This window comes from Callorhinchus milii, unplaced genomic scaffold (assembly GCF_018977255.1).
Source record: "Callorhinchus milii isolate IMCB2004 unplaced genomic scaffold, IMCB_Cmil_1.0 Scaffold71, whole genome shotgun sequence".
In the NCBI taxonomy this organism is placed as follows: domain Eukaryota; kingdom Metazoa; phylum Chordata; class Chondrichthyes; order Chimaeriformes; family Callorhinchidae; genus Callorhinchus; species Callorhinchus milii.
This window is the reverse complement of record NW_024704812.1, coordinates 199,350-216,098: the sequence shown is the minus strand read 5'-3', so window position 1 is coordinate 216,098 and position 16,749 is coordinate 199,350. Positions and strand designations below refer to the sequence as shown.

The 16,749-nt window shown below is 48.9% G+C and overlaps 1 protein-coding gene and 1 long non-coding RNA gene across 2 annotated transcripts in view; both read left to right on the top strand.

The window, feature by feature from the left end:
* Window positions 1-7,064, top strand: part of LOC121851610 (carcinoembryonic antigen-related cell adhesion molecule 1-like) — a 7,133-nt gene extending 69 nt beyond the window's left edge. Inside the window, exons 2-6 of the mRNA XM_042345652.1 lie at window positions 1,099-1,422; window positions 2,865-3,149; window positions 3,779-4,069; window positions 4,832-5,116; window positions 7,024-7,064. Coding sequence (XP_042201586.1) covers window positions 1,099-1,422; window positions 2,865-3,149; window positions 3,779-4,069; window positions 4,832-5,116; window positions 7,024-7,064 — 1,226 coding nt within the window. The remainder of the gene's footprint in view (window positions 1-1,098; window positions 1,423-2,864; window positions 3,150-3,778; window positions 4,070-4,831; window positions 5,117-7,023) is intronic.
* Window positions 7,065-9,222: 2,158 nt separating this feature from the next.
* LOC121851615 lies at window positions 9,223-12,017 on the top strand. Its single transcript, XR_006085935.1, has 4 exons — window positions 9,223-9,282; window positions 10,339-10,394; window positions 11,170-11,214; window positions 11,887-12,017. It is a non-coding gene; the product is annotated as an uncharacterized LOC121851615 (long non-coding RNA).
* The last annotated feature ends 4,732 nt before the right edge of the window (window positions 12,018-16,749 follow it).

Here is a 16,749-nt window from a genome sequence, read left to right as displayed (position 1 = left end):
CTGTGTGTGTCTCCCACTGTGTGTGTGTATATATATCTCTGTCTGGATGTGTGTGTCTGTCTCACAGTGTATGTCTCTGTCTGTGTGTGTGTGTGTGATTATCTGGGGGTGTCTGTCTCTCGGTATGTTTCTCTATCTATCCGCGTGTAGTCTTTCTGTATGTGTCTCTCTGTGTGTCTCTGTGTATGTGTCGCTCTGTGTGTGTCTGTGTTCTGTCTCTCAGTGTGTGTGTCTGTGTCTCTGTTTGGGAGTGTGTGTGTTTCTCTCAGTTTGTGAGTGTGTGTGTGTGTGTCTCCGTGTCCGCGTATGTATGAGTGTGTGTGTCTCTCTATATGCATTTGTGAGTGTCTATGTGTGTCTCTGTTTGTCTGTGTATCTCTCTGTTTGTGTGTGTCTGTTTGTCTGTGTATCTCTCTGTTTGTGTGTGTCTGTGCGTTGTTGTGTGTCTGTGTCTCCTTCTCTGTGTGTTTGTGGATGTGCCTGTGTGTGTCTCTCTATGTGTGTGAGTGTCTCTCTGTGTCTGTGAGTGTGTCTATCTATGAGATATCCTCCCGATGTGAAAGTCGCTACACAAATGGTACCTCTCTCTGCCTCTGTGTGTGTGTATGTGTCTGTCTCCTCTCTCTCTATGTCTTTCTGTGTGTATCTGTGGGTCTATCTACTGTATCCCAAGCTATTATTTTCTAGCAGAAATCTATCTAAATCTATCTTTCATCTTAAACAAATGACATTTTCTGAATTGTGCAGTTCTGTAGTTCAGTGGTAAGAGCGCTCACCTTGTAAGTGAGAGATCTGGGTTCGCTTCCCCTCTGGGGAAACGTTGGGCAAGTTTCCTTACTTCACACGTACCCACACGCCTCTGTTTATCAGAAGTAAGTAGAAACCTGGTTGTTAGTCGATTGGCGGATTGCTTTTCTGGGGGTAATAATTCCTTCAAAACTTTTGTCCACAAATATAGTCAATTCACCTGACAGTAATTCTGTGAAGCGCTTTGAGACATCTCAAAGACGTGATAAGACGTTAGATCAAATGCAAGGATGAATATATTATTACATTGTGAATTTGGTGATTGACTGTTGTGTGTGTTTTGTATTACAGAGCAGGTGGGAGCTTTCAGTCTGACCGTCACTGAGAGTCAGATAGAAGCCACAGCCGGACAATCTGTGTACTTCCTGGTAATGCCCAGTGAACTGGGAAATTTTAGTATAATATGGAAAGTCAACACCAGCTCCACAATCGCATCAGCAAAGGGAACAGCAGTGAAGTACTTTGGAGACTACCAGGGTCGGGCTGAGCTTTACCCCAACAATGCCACTCTACGTCTGGACACAGTGACTCCGGCTGATTCCGGTTCGTACTCAGTGTCTGTGTTTGACTTAATCCTCGGAGCAGCCTCAGCAGATTTACAACTGCGTGTTCACAGTGAGTAAACAACAACAGCGCCCTTCACGCGGAGTGTCCCGGAGCACTTTGCAGGGGCCGAGTCTGACCCGACCGGGGGGGGAGAGGGAGAGGAAGGCGGTGACTGTAAACACGATCAAACTGGAAGGTCTTTAGGCGCGATTTGAAGGTGGGGAGGGAGGGGCGAGGCGTTGGGATTGAGGGAGAAAGTGACGCAGTGGCTGAAGACACAGCCATTGATGGTGGAGTGGAGGGGACGAGGGACAAACAAGACAAGGATGGAACCAGCCAAGAGGAGGCACCGAGAGGTGCAGTGGGTGGGTGAGCAGGTCGGAGAGTTAGGGCAGTACCATGGCATGAAGGGATTTGAAAACGAGTGAGATGATCTCAAAATCGATCTGTTTGGTGATACGGAAACAGTGGAGCCTGGCGAGGGCGGGGTGATGGGGTACAGAGTTTAGTGTGTGATAGGGAGCCAGTGGGGCCTGGCGAGGGCGGGGTTGATGGGGTACAGAGTTTAGTGTGTGATAGGGAGCCAGTGGGGCCTGGTGAGGGCGGGGGCGAGGGCGGAGGTGATGGGGTACAGAGTATAGTGTGTGATAGGGATCCAGTGGGGCCTGGCGAGGGCTGGGGGTGATGGGGTACAGAGTTTAGTGTGTGATAGGGAGCCAGTGGGGCCTGGCGAGGGCTCAGGTGATGGGGTACAGAGTTTAGTGTGTGATAGGGCCAGTGGGGCCTGGCGAGGCGGGGGTGATGGGGTACAGAGTTTAGTGTGTGATAGGAGCCAGTGGGGTCTGGTGAGGGCGGGGGATGGGTTACAGAGTTTAGTGTGTGATAGGAAAGCCAGGCAAGTGCCAGTGGATCTTGGGAGCAAGGGAGGGGGGGAGAAAGAGAGGGGGAGAGAGGGGAGTGAAAAAGAGTGGGGGCAGAGAGAGGGAGGGGGGGAGAGGGAGGGGGAGTGTGAGGAACAGCGACGTATTTGCTCTGCTCTCCTGACAGACTGCAGTAAAGGCTCTGGTCGCTGGGTCTTCCCAACCATCAGCTCCTGCCGCTGACCAGGGAGGGAGGGAGGGAGGGCGGGAGTGGAAATGGCCTCAGGTTGGATGTGGCTCGTGGATCTTTGACAAATAGGGGAATCCGGCCCACGGCAGCCACCCTGCTTCAGAGCATCGGTGAGAGCAGGGTGGGCCAACTGGTGGCCCACGGGCCGCATCCGGCCCCCGGGCCCATTTCATTTCATTCATTAAGCCAATAAACCTGGACTGTGAGCTCCAAGAGTGGGGCTTTAAACCATAACATTGTGCTACCAAATGAGCCAGACTGAGACCTGAATAAACAGTGAATCATAACAAACAGCGTCAGAAATAAAGTGTAGGGTTCAGCAAAGTGACTCTGAACAGGTCTGTGTCAGTGAAGTGAATCTGAACAAGTTTCTGAATGAAATGAAACGCGTTATCTTACAGCTCCGGTGTCCAATGTGAGCATCAGCCTGAGTCCAGACAAGGAGATATTTATCGAGAATAAAGACACAGTGACACTAAGATGTACAGCAATGGGATCGTTCCCCACCTATTCCTGGGCACTGGATGGACACCCGTTACCTGTAACCCCACGTTACACACTGTCTGCAGATAATAGCACTCTGACAATCAGCCCCGTACACAGGAGCGACAGTGGAGGGTTTATCTGCACGGCCAGTCACCTGGTGGGCAGTGACAGCAGCAAACCAGTGAAGCTGGTGATAACTTGTGAGTATATTTGCTGTTGTGTTAAAACCAGATCAACGTGAGCTGAACAGGACAGTGCAGTTGGCCCACGTATATCCCTACTTGTTCCAGCCTGGCTCAGCTCTCTATAAGTCAGAAGGTTGTGGCCTCACGTCAGTACTTGGAACTCATGTAGTCCAGACTGAAGCGCCAATGCAATGCTGGAATATTCTACATTGGGGTTTGATGCTGTGAATAGAGAAACAAACAGTGGGGTCCTGTAGTGGTTGGAGCCCTCACCTCGCAAGTGAGAGGACTTTGGTTTGATTCCACCAATCGACTAATAACCGGGTTCCTAATTACTGCTCAGTAAACAGAGGTGTGTGGGAGTAGGGAAACTTGGCCGACGTTTTTCTCTATCAATAATATAATAATCCTTGCATTTGATACAGCGCTTTTCACGTCTTCTGGACGACTGAAACGCTTCACAGAATACACTGTAAAGTGAATTGACTGTATATGTTATGAGCAAAACGCAGCAGCCAATTGCACACAGCAGCGACCCACAAACAGTCAGAGGTCTGTGATACATGTAAAAAGACTGTTTCTCTCACACTATCATCTGCCATCCATTTATCTATCTATGCATAGTTTAATGCTTTTTCTTTCAGATGGCCCTGATCCACTCACCTTTATTGTGAGTGGGCAGGTGATATGTGACAGTTTGGTCCCAGGACAGTACTGTGGGAAGGAGGGAGATTTGATGACCCTCAACTGTCAGACGAAATGTTTCCCAGAGTGTAACTACAGGTGGACACATAACACCACAGTCATTGCCGGCAACACCTCACAGCTGCCTATAGAGAGCCTCACGTTCAACAACAGCGGGGATTACACTTGCAATGTGAAGAATGATTACACCACGATTAGCCGCACGGAGAAGGTTTCAATCCTCGTGTACAGTGAGTTAGTTATCTCAGTCAAAAATGTCATGGTGTAAACAACAACAGTGGCTTTCATATCAGGACGACGTCCCAAGGCACTGGATAGTCAGGGATCCGCACTCGAGGTGGGGGTTGGGATAAGGAGGGGTGGAGGGCGGGTAGGGTTGGAATAGAAGGATGACTGGAGGCATGGCCGGTCGAAGAGGAAGGCCTTGAAATGGGTCTTTAAGGTGGCCTGGACTTGGGTATAGAGAGCACAATTGCCAAGTTTGGAGCCTGGGCAGGACTGGGGTGATGGGGGTACAGAGTTTAGTGTGTGATCAGGAGCCACACACATGATACTAAGCTAAGAAAAGTAGTAAACAGTGAGGAGGAGAGTAACAGACTGCAAGAGGACATAGACAGACTGGTAACATGGGCAGACATGATGAAGTTTAATGTGGAGAAGTGCAAAGTGATGTATTTTGGGACGATATACTGTAAAGTGAATTGCCGGTCTATTTTGTGGGCGAAACTCTGCAGCCAATTGCACACAGCAGTGTCCCACAAACAGTCGTGGATTGGGGCAGAGAGGCTGAAGGCCCAACCGCTGATGGTGGGGCAGGTGGGCGGGGGGCATGAAGCAGGCCGGAGCCCGCTGAGCAGAGGGAGCGGAGGTAAGGAGAGAGGAGTGAGGTTGTAGAGGACATTCAAGGTGAGGACCAGGATCTTGAACTGAAGCAGAACAGCTTTGTGTTAAGTAAAGTAAATCCGGATGAAATGAAACACTTTATCTTACAGCTCTGCTGTCCAATGTGAGCATCAGCCTGAGTCCAGACAAGGAGATATTTATCGAGAATAAAGACACAACGACATTGAGGTGTACAGCGATGGGATTGTTCCCCACCTATTCCTGGGCACTGGGTGGACACCCGTTACCTGTAACCCCACGTTACACACTGTCTGCAGCTAATAGCACTCTGACAATCAGCCCCGTACACAGGAACGACAGTGGAGGGTTTATCTGCGCGGCCAGTAACCCGGTGAACAGTGACAGCAGCAAACCAGTGAAGCTGGTGATAACTTGTGAGTATATTTGCTGTGGTGTTAAAACCAGATCAACGTGAGCTGAACAGGACAGTGCAGTTGGCCCACGTATATCCCTACTTGTTCCAGCCTGGCTCAGCTCTCTATAAGTCAGAAGGTTGTGGGTTCAAGCCTCACGTCAGTACTTGGAACTCATATAGTCCTTCCTCCACTCATAGAAACACACATAGACATGGCTCTGCTGACCTGCAGTAAGTGGGAACCTACTTGTCAGTTCATTGCCGGATCACTTTCTGGAGGTAATAACCACTCCATAAAATGTCAACCAATTGCACACAGCAGTGTCCCACAAACAGTTGGGGATTCAGGGACCAATTCATTAATATTATTTTTTGAAGGAATTTTTACCCTCGGAAAAGCGATCCATCAGTCGACTAACAACTGGGTCCCCACACACTGCGAGGTAAACAGAGGCGTGCGGAGTAAGGAAACTTGCCCAATGTTTTGCCCTATAAATAATATAATAAACCTTTCATTTGATGCCGCGCTCTTTACGTCTTTGAGACAACTCAAAATGCTTCACAGAATATATTGTAAAGTGAATTGACTGTATATTTGTGGGTGAAACACAATTGCACACAGCGTCGTCCCAAAACAGCCGTGGATTGAAGTGCCCAATTTACTATTAGTTTCTTTCTGGAGGGGTTATTATCAGGCGTGTGGAGTAAGGAAACTTGCCCAAGCATTCGCACCCTGATGGGAATTGAACTCAAGTTCACTTACGAGGCAAATGCTCTAACCACTGAGCAACAGGACTCCACTATTGTTATTATCATTGAAGAGCCGCTGTTTGGATGAGACGTTAAACTATCTGCCTGTTCAGGTTAAAGATCCCATCACTATCTGAGTGTCAATCGGCCACTTGACTGTAGAGGGCCCCACAGACAAACCTAATCTCCCCACCAGACTGCAACACCCACACTTGAGCCCGAGAGGGAGTTTAGGGACCAGGAGCAGGAACCCCGACTCGCTTTAAACTCCATGACCCAAAGTCAGCCTCACGTGACCTGAGCTGCAATAACAGTAAAGATAATAACAATAATAATGATCATAGTCATGATCATCAGAATAATAATCATTCTTGCACTTGATATATCGCCTTATCAAGCGAGAGGACCTGGGTTTGATTCCCGCGCAGGTCAGGACGAAAGCTTAGGCAGGTACATTACTCCACCCAACACTCGCCCCCACCCCCACCCCCCCACACACATACACCCCACTGTTTAGCAGCGCCAATGTCTTGGGACGTCCTCCCGACGTTAAGGACGCCCTATAAATGTAATATTATTGTTGTTGTATTTTGTTGTTTACCTAACAGTAAGCGGGAACCCTTGTTAGTCGATTGCCAGATCACTTTTCCGAATGTATTAACCCCTCCAAAAAAAACACCTCCTCACGTCTCAAATCACTTCACAGAATATACTGTAAAGTGAATTGACTGTATATTTTATGGATGAAACACAACAACAACAACAGGATTACATTTGTATAGCGTGTTTCACATCGGGAGGATGTCCCAAGGCACTGGACAGTGACAGCATTTCAGACCCGAGCTGGAGTCACGGGGGGAGAAGGGAGGGGCGGGGAAGGGGGATGGCCGATGGCATGGTCGAAGAGGAGGGTCTTGAGGCGTGACTTGAAGGAGGCTAAGGAGGGCGTGAAGCGGAATGACTGGGGGATAGGATTCCAGAGGTTGGGGGCAGAGTGGCTGAAGTCTCTCCCGCCAATGGTGGGGTGGGTGGGTCGGGGGACGGCAGCCAATTGCGCACAGGAGGGACCCACAAACAGTCGGAGGTCTGTGATACATGTAAAAAGGCTGTTTCTCTCACACTATCATCTGCCACCCATTTATCTATCTATGTCATCACTTAATGTTTTTCTTTCAGATGGCCCTGATCCACCCACAGTATATATGAGTGGGCAGTGATATGTGACAGTTTGGTCCCAGGACAGTACTGTGGGAAGGAGGGAGATTTAGTGACGCTCAACTGTCAGACGAAATGTTTCCCAGAGTGTAACTACAGGTGGACACATAACACCACAGTCATTGCCGGCAACACCTCACTGCTGCCTATAGAGAGCCTCACGTTCAACAACAGCGGGGATTACACTTGCAATGTGAAGAATGATTACACCACGATTAGCCACACGGAGAAGGTTTCAATCCTCGTGTACAGTGAGTTAGATCTCAGTCAAAATTGGCACTGTCTAAATAACAACACATGGCATTTACACAGTGGCTTTCACGTCAGGAGGATGTCTCAAGGCGCTGGACAGTCAGGGACCCACATCTGAGCTGGGGTTGCTATCAGGAGGGTTGGAGGGCAGGGAGATGGGTGTAGGAGGGTGACCGAAGGCACGGTCTGTCGAAGAGGAGGATCTTGAGATAGGTTTCGAAGGAGGTGAGGGAGGCGTGGCAGAGGGATTGTGGGAGTTTCAGAGGGTGGGTCAGAGAGGCTGAAGGGGATGGGCGGGCGGGGAACATGGAGCAGGCCGGGAGCCCGCTAAGCAGAGGGAGCGGACCGGTTGGTCAGGGATTAGGAGGTCACAGAGGTAGGGAGGGAGGAGTGAGGCCATGGAGGGCTTTAAAGCTGAGCACCAGGATCTTGAACAGTATCCTCTGAGGGATGGGGAGCCAGTGGAGCCGGGCGAGGGTGGGGACAACTCAAGGTGGAGCCAATAACTGGACTGTTTGTCTTTGCCTTGTTCAAGGGGCTCCCACACAGCGGATCACATGCGGGAGCAGCAGATAAAGGAACAGCATTGGTGTTGATGTGCTCCTGGGCTGGTGGGGTGCCAGACTCTGTCCTTCAGCTGAAGGTTGGACAGACGACTGTCAATGCGACAAACGAGGGGAATGTCACCATCACAAAGGATCAGCTCAGCTCCCGAGGAGATCTTCACATGTGTTGGACGCCATGTTGTCTCTGACAGTCAATGCTCTATAGTTATTGGTGAGGACTTGAGGGGCTGGAAACAGCAACAACGATGACAAATTTACACTTGTATAGCGCCCCTTCAACGTCGCAAAAGATGTTCCAGGACGCTGCACAGTCAGGGTTTTTGGACCTGAGCTGGGAGTTGGGGGCAGGAGGGGGTGGAGGACAGGGGGGGGTGGGTTTTGGGGGTGGGAGGGTGGCCTGAATGTGCGGGTTGGTCGAAGAGGAAGGTCTTTAGATGGGATTTAAGATGTCTCGATGGCGTGATAAGGCGCTGTATCAAACAGGAGGATTATTATTATTCCTACTGACTGTTGGGGTGACTGTGTTGCTGTTTTGCTGAACGCTGTCTGTGCTGTTACACAGATAAACCCCAGAGAGCGTCAGGGTCTGAGCCTCAGGTGGAAGTGGGGAAGGAGGCAGATGTGACCTTAGACGTGTCACTGACAGACACAGTGCGGGTGTCAGACCCTGGCCTGCTGCCCGCACACTTACATGGTCGAAGGAAGACAACTTCCATCACTGGGCTCTGACGACAAGTTTCAACATACCTCAGGACTACCTTCTCTAAACTGCTCATCAGTAAATTCCAGGCAAACCGATCAGGGCACATATCAATGCCGTGTCACTAACGCAAGGGAGAGAACTTCTCCAATTTGACGTGACTTTGAAAGGCGGAGGTAAGTTTATTGATATTTGACACACACACAGACACACACCCACAGACACACACACACACACACACACACACACACCGCAGACACACATAGACACACATACACACACAGATGTGCACTCTGTTTATCAGCAGTAGGTAGGAACCCGCTGTTAGTCAATTGACGGTTCACTTTCTGGGGGTCATAATCCCTCCAAAAAAACAAAAAATCTGGGTCAATCAATCCACGACTGTTTGTGGGTCACCGCTGTGCGCAATTGGCTGCTGTGTCCGCCCACAAAAATACACAGTTACTACACTTTACAACAACGTGATAAGGCGCTGTATCAAATGCGAGGATTGCTATGATTTACATGAGGTCTGTGCTGTGGTCTCTATGTTACGAGAGTATAATCTAATAGAGAGACAGTGAAGGTGTTTTCTCTCCGCAGTGAATGTGGCCCTGATAGTGGGGACAATGTGGGGGCTGTGGGCTGTGGTGGTCATTGCAACACTCGCTGTGGTGTACGTTTACAGGAAACGTAAGGAAGGTGAGGCCGTATATACACAGGAAAACCTTTCACCTTCATGTTCTGTAGTTTATTATACCAGCCCAGACCCCCCTCAGCCACTCACCCTCTCACTGTCCTCTCTCTCTGCAGTCTCTTACCCCTCCGTCTCTCTCTATCTGTCTCTAGCCCCTCCATCTCACTCTCTTTCACTATCAGTCTCTCCCACTTTGTCTCTCTCTCTCTATCAGCCTCTCCCCCTCCCATTTCACCCTCTCTTTTCTATCAGTCTTCTACCCCTTCTCTCTGTCACCCTCCATCACTCTCAGTCTCTCCCTCTCCATTTCACCCACTCTTTTCTATCAGTTTCTACCCCTCTCTCTCTATCACCCTCCATCTCACTCTCTGTCAGTCTCTATCCATCCATCTCCCCCTCTCGCTATCAATCACTCCTCCTCCGTCTCACTCTCTCTCACTTTCAGTCTCTCCCTCTTTATCTCACTCTGTCAGTCTCTCCCTCTGTCTCACACTCCCTCTATTAGTCTCTATCCACCTCCATCACAAACTCAATCAGTCTCTACCCTCTCCGTCTCACTCTTCCTCCATCAGTCTCTCCCCCTCCATCTTTCTCTCTCTCTCTATCAGTCTCTCCCACTCCATTTCACCCTCTCCTTTCTATCAGCCTCTACCCCTGTCTCTCTATCACCCTCCATCTCACTCTCTATCAGTCTCTATCCATCCATCTCCCCCTCTCTCTTTCAATCGCTCCCTCTTTGTCTTTCTGTCAGGCTTTAACCCTATCTCTCACTACCAATCTCTCTCTCTCTCTCTGTCTCTCTATCAGTGCCTCCTTCTCCGTTTCTCTCCAAGTTCACCGGTTCAGCAAATGTACAAACTCTTGTATATTTTCAAGATTTTCTACGATTTCAAGATCCTCTCACTCGTTTTCAAACCCCTTCATGCCCTGGCACCTCCCTACCTCTCCGACCTGCTCACCCCCCACCGCCCCCACACCGGCCTCCTATTTGTCCCTCGTTCCCTCCATCCCACCATCAGAGGCTGTGCCTTTGAATAAACAAGTTGTTGTTTATTTTCCAGCCAAAACACAGCAAGAGACAGAGGGTGAACCATACTACGAGACCATTGATGTCAGAGTAAGTGCTGTGCAGTCCTGTAGCTCAGTGGTTAGAGCCCTCGCCTCTCAAGCGAGAGGATCCGGTTTTGTTTCCCGGACAGGGCAAAACCTTAGGCAATTGACTCCCCTTTGATACGACTCAAAGACGTGATAAGGCACTGTATCAAATGCAACGATTATTATTATTTTTGAAACCACACAGTCACTACTCTTTACCGTGTATCAAGATTTCAAGATCCTCATCCTCACCTACAAGGCCATTCACGGCCTCGCTCCCTCCTACCTCTCCGACCTACTATCCCCCTACCTACCTGCCCGTACCCTCCGTTCCTCTGGCTCCGGTCTGCTCCACGTCCCCCGCCCCAATCGCCCTACCATCGGTGGTCGGGCCTTCAGCCTCTCAGCCCCAGGCTCTGGAACTCTATCCCCCAGTGCCTTCGCCGCTTCCTCCCTTTCCTCCTTCAAGGCCGGTCTCAAAACCTTTCTCTTTGACCGAGCCTTCAGCTCCCCTCTCGACTCTCTTCCCCCTCCTCGCTCCCTCCCTTCCCTCCCCTTACCCTGACCATTTCCCCCCTGCTCGGGTCATGACCCAACTGTGCAGCGCTTGGGACGTCCTCCTGACGTGAAAGGCGCTTTATAAATGGAATCTTGTTGTTGTTGTTGTTGTATCCTGTGAAGCGCTTTGAGATGTTATGAAGACGTGATAAGGCACTGTATGAAATGCAATGGTTATTATTATTTACTGCTAACGACATTGCTAATGAATAGCTAAACTGTGTTTGGTTATATTTTAGGCTTCCTCTGCCAATGTCTCCCAGAAGGATTCAGGCCCTTACATGGTGAGGAAACAAATGGCTGACACGGACAGTGTGTCAGCCCGGCTCAGTCTCTTGCTGTCCCAACTCTGTCCTTTACGACCCTAAACTGTCCTTCATCCCCTCATCCGTGCCATGACCTGATATGCCTTCCCCACCTCCGCCATATTGCCCGGCTCGCCACTGTCTCTCACCGCAGGCCACCGAGGCCCTCATCCATGTGTTCACCACAAACAGGCTTGACTTTGCCCCTCCCTGCTTGTCGGCCTCCCAACGCCTCCCTCTACAAACTGCAGATCATCCAGAACTAACTCTGCAGCTCCCCATACCCCCTAACAACCTGTCCGCTCTCTCTGCTCAGCGGGCTCCGGCCTGCTTCACATCCCCCGCCTCACCTGCCCCACCATCGGTTGGGCCTTCAGTTACTCTGCCCCACCCTCTGGAACTCCATCCCACAGTCCCTCCATCCCACCCCATCACTCCCTCACCTCCTTCAAGGCCTGTCACAAGACTTTCCTCTTCAACCTGGTCACCTTCCTAACCCCTACCTCGCCACCATCCACCCCGTCCTGATCCCAACCCACAGCTCAGATCCAAATCCCTGACTGTCCAGGTCCTTGGGACGTCCTCCTGATGTGAAAGGTTCAGTGTAAAATGTTGTTAGTAATGGTCTGTCCGATCTGCATTGTGTTTCAGGACCTTGGAAAGCACCAAAAAGATATTTATCACAATTTACGTCGTAATGGCACCAGGAAGTAGATAGCTGTGACAACGTAGATCGATTTCAAGATCCTTTCAATCATCTACAAATCTCTTCAGGCTCTGGCACCTCCCTACCTCTCTCTCCGACCTGCTGACCCCCCCAACCCACTACCCACTGCCTCCTCTCGGCTGCCTCCGGCCTCCTGCGTGTCCCTCGTGCCCTCTGATCCATCATGGGGGTCGTATTGTCAGACTTTGGAGCTCTCTCCACCGATCCCTCCGCCTTTCCCCCTTTCCTCCCCTCTCCTATCCTTCCCCCTCTTTTAGATCAAGACTGAAAATCTTTCTCTTTGACCATGCTCACGGTCACCTTCTGCCTGTCTCTCCCCTCCAACTGGCTCTGCGTCAGGCTCCACCACTCCGAGACGCTACCCTCATAAAGGGCGCTGTGTAAATACAAGTTGTTGTTGTTGTGACTTATCGGCTCACTGAGAAGTTAATGTTATTTACCAGGAGTTCAGTATTCAGGGTGAAACGTAGGGCAAGTTTCCTTACTCCACACACACACACACAGACACATACGCAGACACAGACTCACACACACACATACTCACAGAAACGCACACACAGACATACACACACAGACATGCACACACAGACATACACACGCACACGCGTTTGCCTCTGTTTACCAAGCAGTAAGTAGGACCTCGCTTGTTAGTCAGCAGCCAATTAATTGCACGTGCACAGAGGTGCCCACAAACAGTTGCGGATTGAAGTGACCAATTTGTCTTTTTTGCAAGAATTACTATTATTACTATTATTATTAGTGAGAGACCTGAGTTCGATTCCTGGCCGGGCGAGGCCTTGGACAAGTTTCCTTACTCCACACCCTGATAATAATCCCTCAAAAAAAACAATAATAAATTGGTCATTCCAATCCACGACTGTTTGTGGGACACTGCTGTGTACAATTGGCTGCTGTGTTTCACCTACAAATGTAGTCAATTCACTATTCTGTGAAGCGCTTTGAGACGTCTAGAAGACGTGAAAAGCGTATATCAAATGCAAGGATTATTATTATTATTATTATTATTGTTGTTATTACCATTATTATCCCAGTCAGCTGGTACAGGACAAGGTACAGGAATCTGAGGCCACGAGCCAGCTTTATGAGTGAGCTAATCTTACAATGGCTTTCACTTCCACATGAAATCACTGCTTCAAACCAACTGAAACCTTTGAGCTGTACAGCGATTAACTCCAGACATTCCTAACTCACAGGTCACTGAGCTCCGGGTGGTTAACCTGTCAGGGGTTTTATCGTTGGAGTCCTGCAGCTCAGTGGTTACAGCACTCGCCTCACAAGCGAGAGGACCTTTGTTCGATTCCTGGGCGGGTCGGGGCATAATGTCCTTATTTCACACGCACACGCCTCTGTTTACACTGCAGTAAGTAAGAATACGGTTGTTAGTCGACTGGTGGATTACTTTTCTGGGGGTAATAATCCTTACAAAAAATAATATATTGGCTACTTCGATCCACGACTGTTTGTAGGACACTGCTGTGCGCAATTGTCTGCCGCGTTTCACCCACAAATATACAGTCAATTCACTTTACAGTGTATTCTGTGAAGAGCTCTGAGATCTCGAAGACGTGTTAAGGCGCTATATCAAATGATTATTATTATTATTATTATGGAATCACAGAATCTTACAGCACAGGCGGAAGCCATTCAGCCCATCGTGTCTGTGCCGGTTCTTTGAAAGAGCTGCCCAATCAGTCCCACTCCCCCGCTCCTACCCCGTATCTCTGCATATTTTTCCTTTTCAAGTCCCTGTCCAATTCCCTTTCCGGCAGTGCGTTCCAGACCGTAACAAATCGCTGCGTAAATATCCCCTCGTCTCCCCTCTGGTTCTTTTCCCAATTATATTAAATCTATGTTCTCCCGTTACTGACCCACACACCAGTGGAAACAGTTTCTCCCTATTTACTCTATCAAAACCCCTCATCATTTTGAACACCTATATTAGATCTCCCCTATCCTCCTCTTGCTCTAAGGAGAACAATCTCAGCTTCTCTCGTCTCTCCACATTTCTCTCTTGTTATCTTCTTCTGGTAATAAAATTCCTTTGGTTTGACCGCAATAATTCCATCTTGTGTCAGAGGTTAGGAGTGTGGTGGGGTGCACACTATCCCTGACAGTCACTACACAGTCACTGAACACACAGTCACTACACTTTACAGTAGCATATCCTGCTAAGCTCCTTGAGCCACTTCAATGACATGATAATTGGTTGCCGTGTTTTGGCTACAAAATACACAGTCACTCCACTCTACAGTCTGTTCTATGAATGAGATGTCTCGACAACGTGATAAGGCGCGATATCAAATGCAATGATTATTATGTTCATGTCAGGAGGACGTCCCAAGGCGCTGGACAGTCAGAGGTTTATACCCAGGTTGGGGGTTGGGATCAGGAAGGGTAGAGGACTGGGAGAGTGAGGGTAGGACAGTGACCAAAGATGTGATGGTCGACGAGGAAGGTCTTGAAACTGGCCTTGAAGGAGGCGAGAGAGGGGGTGGAGAGGCTGAAGGCCCGACAGCCAATGGTGGGGGAGGCGGGTGGGGGATGTGAAGCCGGCCGGAGCCTACTGAGTGGAGAGAATGGACAGGTTGGTAGGGGCTTAGTTAGGAGTTCACAGAGGTGGGGGGGAGTGAGGCCATGGAGTGCTTCGAAGGTGAGGACCAGGAGCTTGAACTGTACTCTCTCAGTGATGGGGAGCCAGTGGAGCCGGGCGAAGATGGGGGTGATGGGGTAACGAAACATGACCCTGAACACATCCCTAAACAGTCACTGAACACATCACAAAACACACACTAAACTTGTGTCTCAGTGAGTATCTTGTGGAGTCCCTGTAGCTCAGGGGTTAGAGCGCTCGCCTCGCAAGCGAACGGATCTGGGTTCGATTCCCAGGTGTGTCAGGGCAAAACCTTAAGCAAGTTTCCTTACCCCCCCACACACACACACTTGTTACTCACGCCCCTGTTTACCAGCAGTCAGTAGGAACCCGGTCGTCAGTCGATTGGCGGAATGCGTTTCTGGGGGTAATAATAACTTCAAAAAAATAACAATAATGTGGTCACTCAATCCACAACTGTTTGTGGAGACGTCGCTGTGTGCAATTGGCTGCCATGTTTCAGCCTCCAAAACACACAGTCACTCCACCTTACAGCGTATCCTGTGAAGCGCTTTGAGACGTTCCGAAGATGTGATAAGGCGCTGTATCAGATGGAAGGATTATTCAAAATTTTTTGTAACTATTAAGGCACTCAATCCTCTACTGTTTGTGGAACATTGCTGTGCGGAATTGGCTGCTGCGTTTCTCCCACAAAACAGTCCCTACATTTCCCAGTGTATCCTGTGAAGCACTTTGAGAAGTCTCAAAAACGTGATAAGGCGCTGTGTCAAATGCAAGGATTATTATTATAATAATATTAAAAATAGTGAGGGCGTAAAGTGTGTCTTACAGGAAGCAAAACTATTTATCTCATAAATTAACATATTAATTCCTGACAAAGTGAAAGTGCACCGGGTGCCATTAGAGCCAGTGTCAGGGTCTCTCCACAGTAACAGTAATGATTAACAGCAGACTCTGCCCTGCGTTCAGGTGACAGCCCATATTCAGTTTGTCTCTGTCTCTCTCCCTAACGTGTATATGTGGTGGTTTCCAGCCGCGAGGATGTTGGTGGCTGCTCTGCTCATTCTGGTCACTAATTTGGGTGAGTTACTGGTAACAACATAAGCAAAGGTCCATCTCGTTCATCTCCCACCATCCTGGCAGTCGCTACACATGTCGTGTCACAAACTATATACTGTGTGTGTGTGTGTCTATCTGTCTCTCTGTGTGTCTTGATGTGTGTGAGTCTCTGTGTCTCCTCTCTCTAAGACTTCGCTCACTAATATACAGTCAATTCACTTTACAGTGTCTTCTGTGAAGCGCTTTGGGACGTCCGACGTGAAAAGCACTATATCAAATGCAAGGATTATTATTATTATTATTATTATTATTATTATTATACGACTGTGTGTCTGTGTATGTGTGTCTATACACTGTATCCTGAGATATTATTTTCTTGCAGAAATCTATCCAATTTGATCTTGAAATAAATAACATTTTCTGCTTCTGCCGTCTGTCTCCTTTGGGATCCTGTTTCCCACTCTCTCACTGAGGTCGTTTTTCCACAGAATTGTTCTGAATTGTGGAGTCCTGTAGCTCAGTGGTTGGAGCACTCGCCTCGCAAGTGAGAGTCCTGGGTTTGATTCCCGGGCGGCACAGGGCGAGAGGTTGGGTAAGTTTCCTTACTCCACACACACGCGCCTCTATTTACCGAACAATAAGTGGGAACCACTTGTTGGTCGGTTGGCGGATCGCTTCTCTGGGGATAATAATTCCTTCAAAATAAAAAAATTGGTCACTCAATCCACGGCTCTGTGTGGGTCGCTATTGTGTACAATTGGCTGAAAGGGTTCACCCACAAAATATACAATAATTCACTTTACAGTACAGCCCATGAAGCGCGTTCAGACGTCTCAAAGACGTGATAAGGCACTATATCAAATGCAAGAACTATTAATATAATATTAATAATCATTCCATTTATACAGTGTGCACTGCAGTGCCAAAAAACAGTCATGGTTTGAGTCATCAATTTATTACTTTTTTGAAGGAATTGTTATCCCGAAAAAGTCTCTAATCGGTTAACAACCGGGTTCCGACTTACTGCGAGAAAAACAGAGGCGTGTGTGTGAAGTAAGGAAACTGCCCAACGTTTCGCCCTTCCGCCCGGGGATCA